General features: G+C 31.3%; 1 protein-coding gene across 1 annotated transcript in view; it reads left to right on the top strand.

The window, feature by feature from the left end:
- Positions 1–15,244, top strand: part of LOC118072829 (nuclear receptor corepressor 2) — a 248,198-nt gene that overhangs the window by 181,384 nt on the left and 51,570 nt on the right. Inside the window, exon 5 of the mRNA XM_035092958.1 lies at positions 11,063–11,109. Coding sequence (XP_034948849.1) covers positions 11,063–11,109 — 47 coding nt within the window. The remainder of the gene's footprint in view (positions 1–11,062; positions 11,110–15,244) is intronic.

Raw genomic sequence — 15,244 nt, 5'->3', positions numbered from 1 at the left:
CTGGACTTCTTTAATTTATGTTTATTTTCCGGCATAATATTAAATCCGAATGATGGATATCAAATTTTTTTCTGCCAGGAGAGTCATTTGTAGTAAATAACAAAGTTCGTGATAACTGTCTTTAATGGAATATATTACTATTTGATAATTATTTTCAGCTTTCTTTAAGTGCATAAATTGAATTTGTTTTATGTAATTAGAAAAAAAAATTCCTCAAAGTAATCAACAATAAAATTTGAGACACATATTGCACGAATATTAAATGAAGAGAAAAATAAATAAAAAATAATTGATTAATTATTGAAGAAAAATGAACTTTTTTTTATAATAAGTAACTGAAATAATAGTCTTTGCTAAACATTTATGAACTTTATTGCGAAAAAAAGCACAATGTAAATTTTTGGACATTCGAGTTGCATGTTAGGGCAGTAATAGCACCTCTACGACAACTTAATGGCCCTTCGTCTTCAGTTTTACGGTCGATTATCGCCCTCTGAACCCTTTTCACTATCGCGTACGCTATTCATGCTTGTAAAGAAGCTAAGATTTGAGGGTCTGCGAAAAGCGTAAAGGGAATTGCGGCATCATCGTAAACCGACTAAACCCCCCACCTTAATCGTATTCTCTTTCTTATATTCTAAAGAAATAAACTATTCACCCAGCTGATCGCAACCACTTCTATCCCCTATTTTTCTTCAGTTTCATTACTAAATCATGAAGAATTCAATGTATAAATTTTTGGGGTTCGGAAATTTGTGGAGCGCTAAAATGAGTCTATGTAACTATCTAAGAGACTCTAGAGAATACTGAAGACATTTTGCACCCCTAAAAAAGCTGAAAATGTACCAAGATGGAGCATGGAAATTCGCGACTCTTCTCTTTAGCTCGAGCTTTCCTACCGTGTGTTTTGTCTTGAAATTCTCACATGCTGTCTTCTGTCCTCTAAGACAGCTAAGGATGATTGTATTGTTATGTTTTTTCTGTGTAGAAAAATTGTCCATTTTGTTGCCAACTTTGTTCAAAATAATTCATGGTAATTCAAATAATAAATAAAGAATATTGTTAAGAGTTTTATTTTTTCTTATCAATCAATTTATTTAAAATATTCAATATTTTTTTACTGTAAAAGTTTTTTAATATGATATTCCCTATTTGCTTAATATTACTGTAACTTTTTAAACATTTTCAAGTGCATGAAAAATGACTACAATGTCATCCAAATGAGTAATTTCAGATCAAAACATTTTAAGTGCATTGAAATAAAACATTTCAAAATTTGAGATTAGTGATATTGTCAAGTTTTTTTCTATTAAAAAATAATTTTCTGAAATTAAAATTCATTGGAAATAGGTCAATTTTTTCTCTACTTTCATAAATAAATAAAAATAGTGGTAACTCAAAAATAAATTAATCTTATCAGTATAACAAAATATTTATAAAAATATGATCATTTTCGATTAAAAAAAAACTGAAATGAGAATTAATAACAGAATTCAAGTGAATTTCATGATCAGAAATGCACTTGGGTTCTGAAAGAAGAAATTATTTCCAAAGTTTACCATAAATCCCACAATGCGTTGCCATAAATTATAAAAATATCAGTTATTCTTAGTTCTAAGTTGAATAGTCTTTCTATGAAGGTATTCTTGCGGCCATTAATTCATTCCTCATTGAATGCATATCCACCCAAGAGGCACGGGGGTTAGTTACACCCCTTTCCTTAGAAGGGATACAAGAGCTAGGGTTTTCCGTCTTGGGCGTCGCATGACCGGGACATTAAGACATTGTTCGCATGATTTACACAGCGAATTACATTCACGTGCCGACCGTATATTAAACATACATTGTGAGTTAACCCTTTGGTCGGAACAGACACGGAGGTGAAAGCCTCACCCTCGTATTTCGTGCAGCAACGAATTTACCATCAAGCAGTAGGAGACTTCGATCCTAGGAAATGTCTTTCTGTAAATGAAATTGTAGATCCCAAAAGGAATCGTAAGGCGAGAGAGAGTGAAATGCGACTCGAATGAACCTCCAAGTCATCGATCATCCAATTAGCCCCTTGGGTGATCGATCATTCGTCTCTTTCTCTCGTTTGCACCAAAAATATACACCCCATCAGATGGTAGCAACATCGCCCAATATACCACCCTTCCGTCGAATCCCTAATCAACCCTTTTCAACGCGTGCAATTTCAGTCCTTCTTTTCAGCAAGACCAGCTATCCACCCTCAACTTCTAACCACCCCCCTTCTATTACGAATTCTTTTCACGTACTCTTAACTAACCACCAAAAGTCCCAGACAACTAATCAGGATCCTTTATTGAGCTTTTCTGGAAAAATCAAAGTAGTTGACATGCCATTTTTACTACATTTTATTTGATATCATTTTTTATTCCTTTTTTGGGTTGCATGTGACTGAAAATGAATGATTGAAATCGATGACTACATGATTCTCTTGTTACACTGGATATGTATCAATAATTGAAACAGAACTAGTGCATATGTTGAGTAATGATGGACAGTAACTTTGTACAACTGATTCATGTGTTGTGTTTCTGTATTATAAAACATCATTTTTGATCGTAAAAATATTTTTCTAATAAATACAGTCATTGATTCATCATTTTTTCAACAACCCTTTTAATCATTCAATTTCACTCCAACATTTTTAGACGAAAATAAAAATTCAAGAAATAAAAGAATTATTTCAATTTAATAAACCTTAATTCATTGATTTTTAAGCAAAAGACTAGATGAATTGTTTATTCAATTAAAAATCGTTATATTTTTAGAAATAATAATTATTAATTACTCTGAAGCAATGAAAAACGATATAAATCAAAGCTCTATCGCAAACTTTACTAAGCATACTTTTAGCTACGAGATTGCAACGGTATGATATCATTCTCTTTTTGATACCAAAAACAAAGAGAAGACTCTATGCTCTAGAATAAATGATGCTTAAAGCAACCAATTTGGGATGTAAAAGTCTATCTACATAAATTAGACGATGTGCTTCCGACTCGGACGAGTAAGTCGTTCGTATGCAAGCTCATTAATATGCGTAGTTGCTACGACTATGGGAAACCGGCAGAGAGGAAGATAATATAAGGTGCTCAAGATTCCAATGAAGAAATTGGATGCACTCAATTTTGAGAGTATGTTGAACGAAACTAAGAGTCACTAAAAGAAGTAAACAAATGCTTACCATGTCATTGATTCAATTTTTGCAACAATCAAACGAGTTAATGATCCAATGAATCAATATAATTTCTATTCAATGAAAGATATTTTCTTAAAAAAAAAATAAGGCAATAAATTAAAAATACTGGACATCAAAGTGTGTGTAAAATGACTATAAATCTTTGTTGGTTTGTGTATAGAAATTAAAAATTTAACATTAAATACCTTTGAGGTTTTTTTATTTTTACTCAGTCTTTTTTCCGTGTATAAATTTTCGTTTTTTTTTTATTTTAAATAATTGCACAGCCCCAATGACACAAATCAAGCTAAGACCACAGATCTAAATACAGGTGAATACACTAGAAGGATGTTATAAGTTTTTATGTCTTCATTAGTACAACACTCTTAGCAAGAACCCTGTTGACATGGAATCACAAGATATAGGCAGTCCAAGGAGCAGTTAACAGCATTATGTAGCGTATTCATAGATAGATGAAAAATTAAAGTACAAGTTCTTTCTTTACTTGACACTGATATGGATACCTGAGAGCAAATTCCTGTTTTAGGTATTCTAATGGTAATTAGTTTAAAAACCAAATTCATTTACTTATCATTTATTAGAATGAATATGTTAAATAATCTAGAAGGCTTATCTGATAAAATAATATTTCTGAATTATACTTCAATAATTTAAAAATTTTTTCACTGCAGAAATAAACGAATATAGTATTTTATAAAGGAATATTCTCCTCAACTCATTCCTCCCTTTTACACCCTGTGTTGTGTCTCGTAGCGTCGTTTGCTTTCCCGCATCTTCCACAGGAGTTCTTGCTATCTGCGGCCGTTGGAAATATTCAAATGAATTTCTAATCTGCGGCAACTCAGACTCTAGAGAGTAGATAGGTACTTACCAAACCCCTGAAAAGAGGATAGGGGTAGTTTGAGAATCAGAGGGTTGGTAGAAGAATCATTATTCTGCAGTGAATTTAATAATTTTCGAAAATTCCAACACTATTTCAATCTTGAAAATTATTCCTCTGTTTCACCATATAAGGGTAGCTGGTACTGACGTCGAGGGTGAGTCAGAATCAGAGAAAAGAGGTCTAAGATACCACCCGCGAAGTGCTAAGCCGATAGACTGTGAATCAATGTGGGGGATGGTTTCACTGAGTTGTCTTTCTTTCGATGAAAATCTAAGTGTTGGGCGGAAAACGTCTCTTTAATGCTCTTAACGTTGTCACGCTTCTTCGCGTCTGTACCTCCTCGTGTCGGTTCCTGCCGAGCAGGATAAATACCTGCCAACGTCCAAATTACTTTCGCGAGATTCTTACATCCCCATTCGTATGGTTCGAACATCTTTCCAACTCCTAGATACCATTTAAAGAGTTCAATAGAATTTGAACAATGCTCTTTATTAATTCGATAGACTCATTAATTTCAGTAATTAACAAAAAAAAATCTCAAGGACTTTTTGATCATTAATTTATTTTATACAAACTTCTTCGAGTTAATATTTATGGAAGATTTTTTTTTCTGAAAGCTGGAGTTAATTTATTTCAGATTTCTTATTCCATTTTGCTTTAGATGCAATAAATATTTCGTGGATGAGCATATTTCATTTAAATATATGGACGACAGTAAATAAAAAAGATACTGAATCCTGAGGTTTGTTGAGATTATATTTAGAGACTTATCAAAAGTCTATAAATTACTGTTCTGATAACAGGCATTGATCGTATGTTTGTGACAGCATACAATCAACAGACCCTTAGTTTTATTATATAGACATGTTGCTGAGTACAATCATCCCTACTGCTCCCAGTCTTTTTTCAATTCTATTAAAACACTGATTCATTGAGAATATAACAATTTTACACTTCATTTATTTGAGTCAATGCTTTCCTATTTTCTTTTTATTTCACTTACTATTATTTCCTTTTATCCAATATACTTTTAGAATCTTAAAAGGATTGTAGGATCTTTATCTGCTTTTATTTTTTATTTATATGATTACCTCTAAAAAATTGAGGACATAATTATACTCAGTTATAAGGGGTTCCCAACCCCTTTTTTGTGGTAAATTTTTTTCAGCTCGCTTCTTTATTTTCCGGCAATAAAAATCCCTGTGAAAACGGAAAATTGTATAATACCCTTATTTTGTGAGATGCGCAACGTACATGACAGTTCGTAGACAGAGAAAGAGTGTAGGGGTTGTAAGTAGAATAGCGAAACATTATAGGCATTACGAAAATTCACCCTTAGGTTTCACTCACCACCCAAGCAGCCTGTTATTACAGCGTATATCATTCTCATGTTCTTTACGCGGTTAAAGATAACGATACGGGGTTGTAAATACGAAATTCCGGCTTAAAAAAAAAGGGTAACAAAACTGTATCTCAGCCGGTTTTTTTTTTACTGGTTGAAATTGAAAATGTTTTATGAACTATTTTTATATCTTTATTGGATTGATGATGAGATTATTATATTAATTCATTTATTGTAGTAATTTGACTCAAAGTGAGAAAATATTTTTTTTTGATGATTTATTTCAAAGATGTGTAATAGTTTTCTTCTTCGATGGATGGAGAGAAATTTTAAATATTCAAATTTTATTGGCATGACCTTTAACTAACTAGATCAACTAAGAAACATTTTTTCCAATGACTCATGAGAAACATTTAATATTATTTTCGAATCGATAATCAAATAAAGATGTCATTTAGGATGAATCATATTCTGCTAAATCGTGTCCTAATAATTTATATTACTGTTTTTTTTATTAAATATTCTTCATTTTTTAATAAATAATGGTCATTTTTTTCATAAAAATGACTAGTTTTCAACTTACTTATGCAAGAATTAATAAACAAATTAATAACCTTAATTGACATAAGTTTTTTAGAACTCGTAATTAATCAACTATCTATAGATATGATCAACTTATAGGTTATGAAAAAATTATTAGTGGTTGACATTTGGGTCATTGTTGGAATGTTGTTGGATTATTTTGTAGCCAAGACTGCTTGGAAAATGTTTTAGAGCTTTCCTGAAATATTTGAACAATCTAAATGTCAATAAATAATAATGTCATCATAAACCGATCATTAATCCATTTTTTAAAGATTTTTTGAAACCCTTATTAAACTAATTATTGATCAATATTCTATTTGTCTATTTTAGTACCAGTCCATGATAATTGTATTCATGGAAAATTAAATAATTATTTAAACACTTATTTTAAATTAAAAGAATACAACTATTTCCAGTTTGAATCTTATATTTTAAAGCATTTAATTTTTGATAATTATTTCTTAAAATCTTTGTTATTCCTGACGAGTTCCCTAATTTAGCCTCTTTCATTTTCTATTTAACCAAAAACTCTAAAAATTTCACATAATTTTTAAAAATACACAAAAATAATAGTAATCTAGTGAAAAATATCTAGCTCAAGAGAAAACTACCTTCTTCATTGGTGTTTCTGTAGCCCACGGCTAACTGTTTGTCCGCTAATTAGAAGCTAACGGCAGAACTAAAGTTCAAAACTTGAAAGTTTCTTGCTCTTGCGGAAGTCTCCCCCCTCATCGTCTCCAGCGTTCTGTGCCCTACTCTTAACGCCTAGACTTCATGCAGTTGAGTAGGAAACAGGTCCTACACCCTGGAGGGCACTCTCGTTTGCTCTGCCGGCCAGCGTTAATTACTAATTAATTGTTTCGCGTGTTTGAGTTTTAAATGGATAAATTAAACAGCTGGCAAGCTACAAACATGTTTCAACATCACTTAGAATCTCAAAAATATTCTCGAGTCATTTTTTTTTTCAGTATTATTTAATTAAATTCTCTAGTGGATATTGAATTTAGTAGGACATTTATTTATGTAAATTAACTGTTTGAAGAATGGGATTTAAATACGACAAATCGCTTCATTTTGATCTTAAGATGATTCTAGAGTACCCCCAGAACAACCCTTGGGTAATCGGAGCTCAAATAAAAAGACGTAATACCAGATAAAACATCCCATTTGTCTAACGACGATTTTTCTCGCCCCCTGCGGGACAGAGAAAAGCAGATGGTTAAAGGATGAGGAGGTCTAGGGGGTGGGAAAAGCATGCCCGGAGGTGGTAATCATCTTAAACGAGCATTGTCACAGACACCTCGAGGGAAGAATGTCGTACTACTCGCGCCACCTGATTCTTTAGTAATTGAGATGGATCGATGAATTACACACCCCCTTAGAAGAACAAGACAGATTTTTTATTTTTAAGTTCCAAATAGATTCTTCACGAAAAAAAATCAAAATTCATTTTATTTAATCATAAAATTGATAGCTAAGTGTTTTTTTCCTATTCGGTTCAATATTACCCGTATAGAAAAATTTCGTTCCCCGAAGGTTCCCCTCGTGGGACTATGGGAAACGTTTGGGTAACAAAATTTTTTTTAATTTTTTCCTCTCTATGCCAAACGTAATTTAAATGTTTTCTACCTGCAAAGATAATAGAAATAATGAAATTGATGGAATAATGATATAATTACAAAGAACTGTAAAACATAAAGATGCATAACTTTTATACTAATAATGCTACGGGGTTGATCAAGGGCTCATATGAAAGATCTGGACGAAAGGAAAAGATTCGATAGAGGTAAAATAATAATTGGGGCATAGTTTATGCTAAAATTGGAGTAAGTTCCCGTTTTGCCCGATTTTAGGAGTGAAATAATTGTTTTTTCATATGTTTGACCTGATTCCGAATTTCAGGCATTGAGACGAAGAGAATGAGTGGTCAAACTTGAAAATCGGACAACTTTTATTTTTCGACCCCAAAAAATGGCAAGTGGTACCTCTTTCCATTTTTTTAGGCCAAAAAATAAAAGTTGTCCGGTTTTCAAGTTTGACCACTCATTCTCTTCGTCTTGATCCGTAGAAATACGGAATCGGGGCACAGCCCAGAAAAACTCACTTTAACACCCTCAAAAAGGTGTAAAACCAGTTACAAATTACGAGTTATCATCCCCTTGACTTTAAACCCTAATAACTCATGAATGGACGGTCCAATAACTGTTTTTAGGGACGTTTTAAAACCCTCAGAATTTAAGCTAAACATGCATATCTATAAAAAATGTTTAAAAAATTTCTTGCACCCTTAAAATCGATAAAATATTTTAAAAATCACATTTTTTGGGAGTTTGCAATCTATTTTGGCAATTTTGAGGGTGAAATAAATTTTTTAGACGTTTTTCGTGGATATGTATCTCTAGCTTAAATTCTGAAGTTTCTAATCAGCTCTTAAAAATCATCGTCTGATGATTTTTCCATAAGTTATGGAGATCCAAAGTAATAAATGTTGAGATTCTGTCATCATTCTGCATCAATCCTACCACTATTCGAAATTTATTCCGTTCTTATTTTCTTTATGTATTATGTTGTACTATTATTATTATTTTATGTAAGAACGAATGCAATTTTTTACAGTATTTTTATATGTTTTTTTCATTAAAATTCCTATTTTTATTTTCACATTAATTTTTCAAAAAACTTCTGAAACAAAATTTGTATTTCGTTATCCTCAGTTGATGGTATGTACTCTTTCTTCCATACTTGTGAATAATTTAACGTGAACGTCGGTCCACATTTGGTAGACCGCAACATAGAAATTTGGTCTGGTAGATTGCCCTGTCACTCGACGGTCGAGTTTCTCTCCATTCTCTTGATTTTATAGAAAACATGTTCAGGAATGGAGAGAAAGGTGACTTCGATTATTCTGCAGCGTAGGTTGGAGCTTTCTCACCTAAATGACTAGTGCATTTGACAGAAGAAAGGATTTGTATGTGTAAATACAAATACAGTATTGAATTGATCTTCAAGTTATAATTGAAATTTATCATTTTTTTCAACTAATCAATGACGAATTTGAAACAAGTTTGTTTGAAATGCAAGCTTCAATCATAAAAAGCGAATAATAGTTTTAGAGAAAATAAATATCAGATAATAAATGTGGACAAAATTGGTGAAAAAATAAAAACAGTAGGTTTCAAAACCAACTCCTTAGAAAAATTGGACTCTATTAACTGAAGGAAACTTCAATATAACTAGTTTTTAAATTCGTTAGTGTCTTAGCTTAAAAATAAATCTTTTTTTGTAAAATCAAAAGCACAATAGTTTTTTCAATATTCTGCACATAAATTATCAACAATATCTAAACATATTAATCAAAGATTATCTTTGAATAATTATTCAAAAGAGTTTAAAGTTATCAATGGTCTAGTGTTATTAGTTTTAACATCGAAAAAAATTTTGATTTATATTGAAAGAGAAGATGAACAAATTCATAAACCACCGAAAATATAATAAAATCAGTATGTTTGGATAAGAGGAACTGGTTTACTATTGGCATGCAAGATTTTATGTAAACAGTCAACAAAGTAAGATAAATAGAATCTTAAAGAAGACGGTTATAACTAATCGATATATTAATTATCTTTATTTCATATAAAACTTGATTTTAATTAAAAATATGACAGAATTTAATTTTTTTATAATAATAATATACATTTTTTAATGAGTTTTTCTGAAAACAATTAATTTTTCCATAAAATAAATTTTTAATATGAATTCTTTTACAGAAAAAAAACACTTTAATTTAATGTGAAGTTAAAAATTCCACTGCTACTTGTTAAAAGGGTAGTATTATGACTTAATGACCTATGACAAAAAATAATAATTAAATGACCTGATGGACAACAAGGCTTGATGATTTTAATCAAGACTCTAATTATATTTTGAGTGAAAAGGCAGAAAAGGGGTGAGTTGCAACAGTACGACTGTTCTAAGCAACTGATTTCACGCATCTGGCGTTTGGCGGTTTGGCCAGGACTAGTTTTAGAGGGAGTGTGGCTAGTCTGAGAGTATACAGCAGTGGTTAGTCTCGTGATCAATATTCCTTACCCCCTTGAGCCTCCCTCCAGGCGTAGGGTGGTCTGTAACACACCCTCCCTTCTTCTCTTCTTGAAGCTGAAGCCCAGGCAGAACCCTGTAGCCCCTCTCTTGCACCCTTGTCTTAATTAGGAGTCTGAATCTGCGGCGGACACGCGTAAGGGATGCAAGCCCCCGCGGAAACTTACCCCCTTATGGCACAGCTCTTCTCTCTTGCCTCGTGTCCGAAACATTATTCCCAACTTTGCAGACACGCGCGATCTTCTGTTTTTTTTTTATTTTTCTTTTTTTTTTTGTGTTATACTTTCACCCTTAATTTTCTCACTCGTAAGTCAACCCTCATCTCCTGTCGGGAAAAACTTCGTGGTAAATGCGGGAATAATTAACGTCAAAAAAGAAGAATGTTATGAAGTAAATATTTTTTTATATTTATAAATGAATAGTAATTGCGAAAGGATTTTTTTCTGAGTATTAAATTGACTTTGATTGTTATCTTTGATTTAAATAATTATCAGGAATTTACTTAGACTCATTTGGAATCAAGATTCAATAAAACATGTAACAACAATTATTTTATTTAAATATTTTTGAAAAATAATTAAAATTAGATTAATAATTTTCATTTCTATTACATAAATTTTAAAACGTTATAAGAGACAAGATCGTAGGAAAAAAATTTCCTCAAGGAAGTCTTGGAAAAGATCGAGCCAATAAGATGAAAGAGAATTCTAAGAACACATCGATAATGTCAAAATAATTAATCATCCTTGAAGCAATCAATAAAGCTCCTTAAAAAAAAATTTTAATCACATTTTTTAGAATAACAGTACATTGATATTTTCATCATCAGCAAACTAATTTTCTTGTTATTAAATATTAATCACAATTAAAAAATATTTAAAATATTTTAATTAAACTTTATGTTATAATGATGTTTTTTTTGTTACAGAGTCGCCTCCTAGGGGGCGGGATTATCCCCGCCGAATGATGAACAAGGTAAGATACATTCAATAATTTTGTATTAAAAAATTAATAGCTCATCTAATTACCTGGATATCAAAAACCACGTACGATCAGTTATTTAATCGATCACAGTCTAATCAACTTTCCCTTACATGAAGGTAATCGCGTGAGCTTTTTCGGGCTAACTCTAACCCCTTTATTTTTTGTGAACTCTTTTTGATAGATCCATACATGTATACTCATTTATCGACTCAATTCTGACGGCAGCAATTACCACGAAACTTTGCTTCGATTATCCCCGAAGCGAAAAAAACAAGTGGATATGGAGAAAAAAAAATTACTGAAAGAAAAAATCCCAATCAACGATAATAAATCAACTAAAGTTATACTCAATTTTTTTTCTTGCTCATTTTATATACTTAAATCTTTCCTGATTTTTTTTTTTTTTTCCACTGAGGAACATAAATTCTCTATTGAACTCTAGAGTTTTTAATTTATGTATTTTATAAAATATATCGATTTTTTTATATTAATTTTTTTCGAAATAAATTCCTAAAAAGTTTCTAAAAAAATCAATGCCTTTTCAAATATTACAATGAATTGAATCATTAAAGCTTGTTAGAAAAAATCAAAAGCGTAAATAAATGAAAAGAAATTTAATAAAAGCTCCCTGTAATAAGAAAATACTGAAAAAATTTATGAAAAACTTTTAAATAAAGAAATAAATTCGTTAAAAATAATTTTTAATAAAGATTTTATCAATCAAAATCAATTTTTACAAGACATTTAATTTTTTTTCTGGAGATATTTAAAGTATTATTATTTATTTCGAATTATCTGTGACTCAACAGCACTCCATTTAGTTTCTCACCGACATTGAGATGTTATTGTAGAATTTAATTTGAGTTAGTTTTGTTTTTAAATAATTAAGAATTCATAAATGAATCAATTCCACAACAAAAGTAATTTAACACCAATATTTTTTATAAAGAATTTTCACATCTTACGATCTTTCTCAAAAGCGTCTGGATTATGATATTATACAGTTGTTCTCTAAATATATATAGCTATACACTAGTCTCATTTGTAAGCCCTTTACGCCGTCTACCTCCCCTCATTATGCATTGCACATGAGAAAACTTAGCCAAAGTCTCTCTTCTCCATCTCCTATCCTTCTTTTCACTCTGATTCTCTTCCTCAATCTTCACTCATTGCCTCTCTCAGTTCTCGCGCTTGCGACTTCGTAAGCTCGACTTCTTTATAAACTTTTAATGATGGCGAAGCCCAATCGAGAAAACGACGAGAAGCATAAAAAAAAATATGTATATATATAAAGACGTTATGCTCATCGAATTTCAATGGCTTCAAGAAATTTCGTTCATTGACGTTATCAAAATTGAGATATTCACATGTTGAAAACGTTAGAATTTTAACAAGAATCAGAGAATTCATACGGAAGTGTGAGTCAATTATTTGAAGTAGGTTCCAGAATAAGAATTGTGAAATAAGTAGGTGTTATATGCGACGTGCATATGCTGAATAGGTAGAAAGCATATAACACAGCATAGGAATAGTAAAAGAGAGGTGCTTTCGATTTGCAACAAATCATTCAAGCATTTACGCCCGACTGCCCGCCCAGTTGAATTAAACTTTCCTAGAACTTGAGCAAAGTGATGGAAAGGGTTTAGTGAATCCACAAGAGGGTGAATGCATGCGTATTCTCATCTATGCTTTATCAAACTTGCTTTCGTGCGAATAGTCAACTATTTCATTGGATTCAATTCTCTGACTTTTATCCTTAAAATATATCTTACGTACACCAGGGAGCACCTTCTGCATTATTATCAATATAAATATTACTATTAGTATCAAAATTGAGAGTCAACACTGACTTTCCAATAGGTTGATCATTTTTATTTTTCATTGCTTAGATTTGGAGTGAAAAACTTTATTTCAGAATCATTTGAAAATATTTATAATTTTTTCTATTTAAATAATTTCATCAATTATCTATTTTTTTTAAATCCGATTAATTTTCTAGAAAATTGTAGTACTTTAATATTAATACATTGGGCTTATTTTTAATGTTAAAAAAAATTAGTTTGCGAGTAAATATATTGAGAAAAAATAAAAGTCTTAAAACCTGATTAGCTTAACTTCAATTTATAGTTTTTTCTTTGAGACCAGATTACCTTCTATTTCCCACGTGTGCAAGATGATCATAGCTTACGACTTGTTTGAAAATAGTCCCAAGATATCTAACAACTATATATTCCGTAAAAAAAAAGAAACCATTATCATGTGTTCCACATTTTTTTTTAAATCGTAACAAATTTACCTTCCAAAACCTTTTATTTTCCAGAAACAATAATTTTAATTATGTTTTTAAAATTACCTAATAGTCCAACTTCTCGTCATCTGCTAATGACTTTGAACTTACTAAAAAAAAAACAATAAAATTCTGAAAATAAAAAAATACCCAATCTAAGTTAAGAAAATAAAAGAGGTGTGAAAAAATTAATTTCCTCTATCATTTGATTGCTCTTTCATTTCACTTACGTTTAACGGAGGTGTTAGTTGATAAAAACGATGAGAAAAGTATCCGCCATTTTGGCACTCTCCTCATAAAGGTCCTTAATAAAAATTCCAATCTAAACAAGCTTAATTTACGCCCGCCACATAATTACCTAGCCCCAGAGGGCCTCACCCTTACAAGCCACTTCTGACGCAGTCTGAAAGCAAAAGAGCCAAGTAGAGAAGCTCATGGTGCTGGTGCTGCTGCAGAGTAACTTGAAGTAAAAGAGTAAGAGAGTGAGAAGGACAGTGAAGAGTGTAAGCGAGACATCAGTTGGAGAAGAGAGGAGTGAATGCCCTCTGAAAAATCTAAGAGGCGTAAAGCATTAAAAGGGTTATATAACATTCATTACGAGCAGGTCAGCCTTTGTGAAATTTCCCTTGGAAGCTATCCACTCTCTCTTTCTCTCTCTCTTATATCCCTCCTTCAGTCTCTTGGGAGGTGAGTGCAGTCACGTGACTTTACTGTGGACCGAGGGGGTTGCCTTGGCCTGATGAAGATGTCGCACACGCCGGGGACTCCACCAGATTACTCGGTCCACAACTCCGGGAGCTGGCCAGGGCACATGCTAATTGCTTTATTTGACATCAAGAAATAATGTTCCCGAGTGCTGCCTATTCTACGCCCTTTCTCTTATTACTTCCCTTATACTGTGCTCACATGACCCTTCAGTCTTCTACTCTATTTCGGAAAGATATTTCATTTTAATGTGGAAAAAATCATGTGATCATTGTTCATGAGGGTCTGTATGTATTTATTATAGTTTTATTGCATGAGAAACAACGGATGATGATTATTTTTAACTTGAGATGAAAGAAATTATGTATTTTAATTAATTAAAAGAAGATTGAAAATTAGTTTGTGGAATTTACAAGAGTTTGAAGCAAATCAAAAACTTTTTTTATCACAGGCTTTATGATTGATATTGATCACTTGTGATAGAAAGTGCTAAATTTAACCCAGCTTAAAAAAATCTAGAATTCATGGTATTGATGATGTCATATCAATAATCGTCATATTTTTTTTATTAATCAATAATTATTCATGTAAATAATGATTGCTTAGTATATTGTAAATTATTCTATTTTTTACTTACAGTTTTATTATTTCTATTATCATTTCTAGGAACATGGAATATTTTTCCTAATTTTTAATTCAGTGACTTTGTCATATGCTTTTGTTTGTTTTTAACCTCTGACCATTTGTCCTGATGTTGAGGTAATTTCATTATTTATTATTATCTATTGAATAGGGGGAATCTTCAATTAAATATAATTTTAAAAAAGATTGAATCAGGATTAATTAATCATGTAATTTAAGTCAAAACTTATATCTCTATTTAACTGTGACGATCACTTTTGCAATTTATGGTACAATCAGCTCATCAACAATATGTGTTCTGCAAATTTACCCATAATGAATTACTAATAAGAAATTTTTTATTTTCTATTAAATATTCATCCAATGTATTCCAAAATAAAACATAACTTTCTATATATTTTTGTTTCGTTACTTAATATTAGTTTGTGCCCATAAACTATCACATATTGAAAGCCTAAAATACTCAAGTGTTAATTTATCGGACATAAAAGC

This window comes from Chelonus insularis, unplaced genomic scaffold, assembly GCF_013357705.1.
Source record: "Chelonus insularis isolate UGA/USDA-ARS -01 unplaced genomic scaffold, ASM1335770v1 contig_94_pilon, whole genome shotgun sequence".
In the NCBI taxonomy this organism is placed as follows: Eukaryota; Metazoa; Arthropoda; class Insecta; order Hymenoptera; family Braconidae; genus Chelonus; species Chelonus insularis.
The sequence above is the reverse complement of the archived record's forward strand: the minus strand, read 5'-3'. Positions and strand labels throughout refer to the sequence as shown.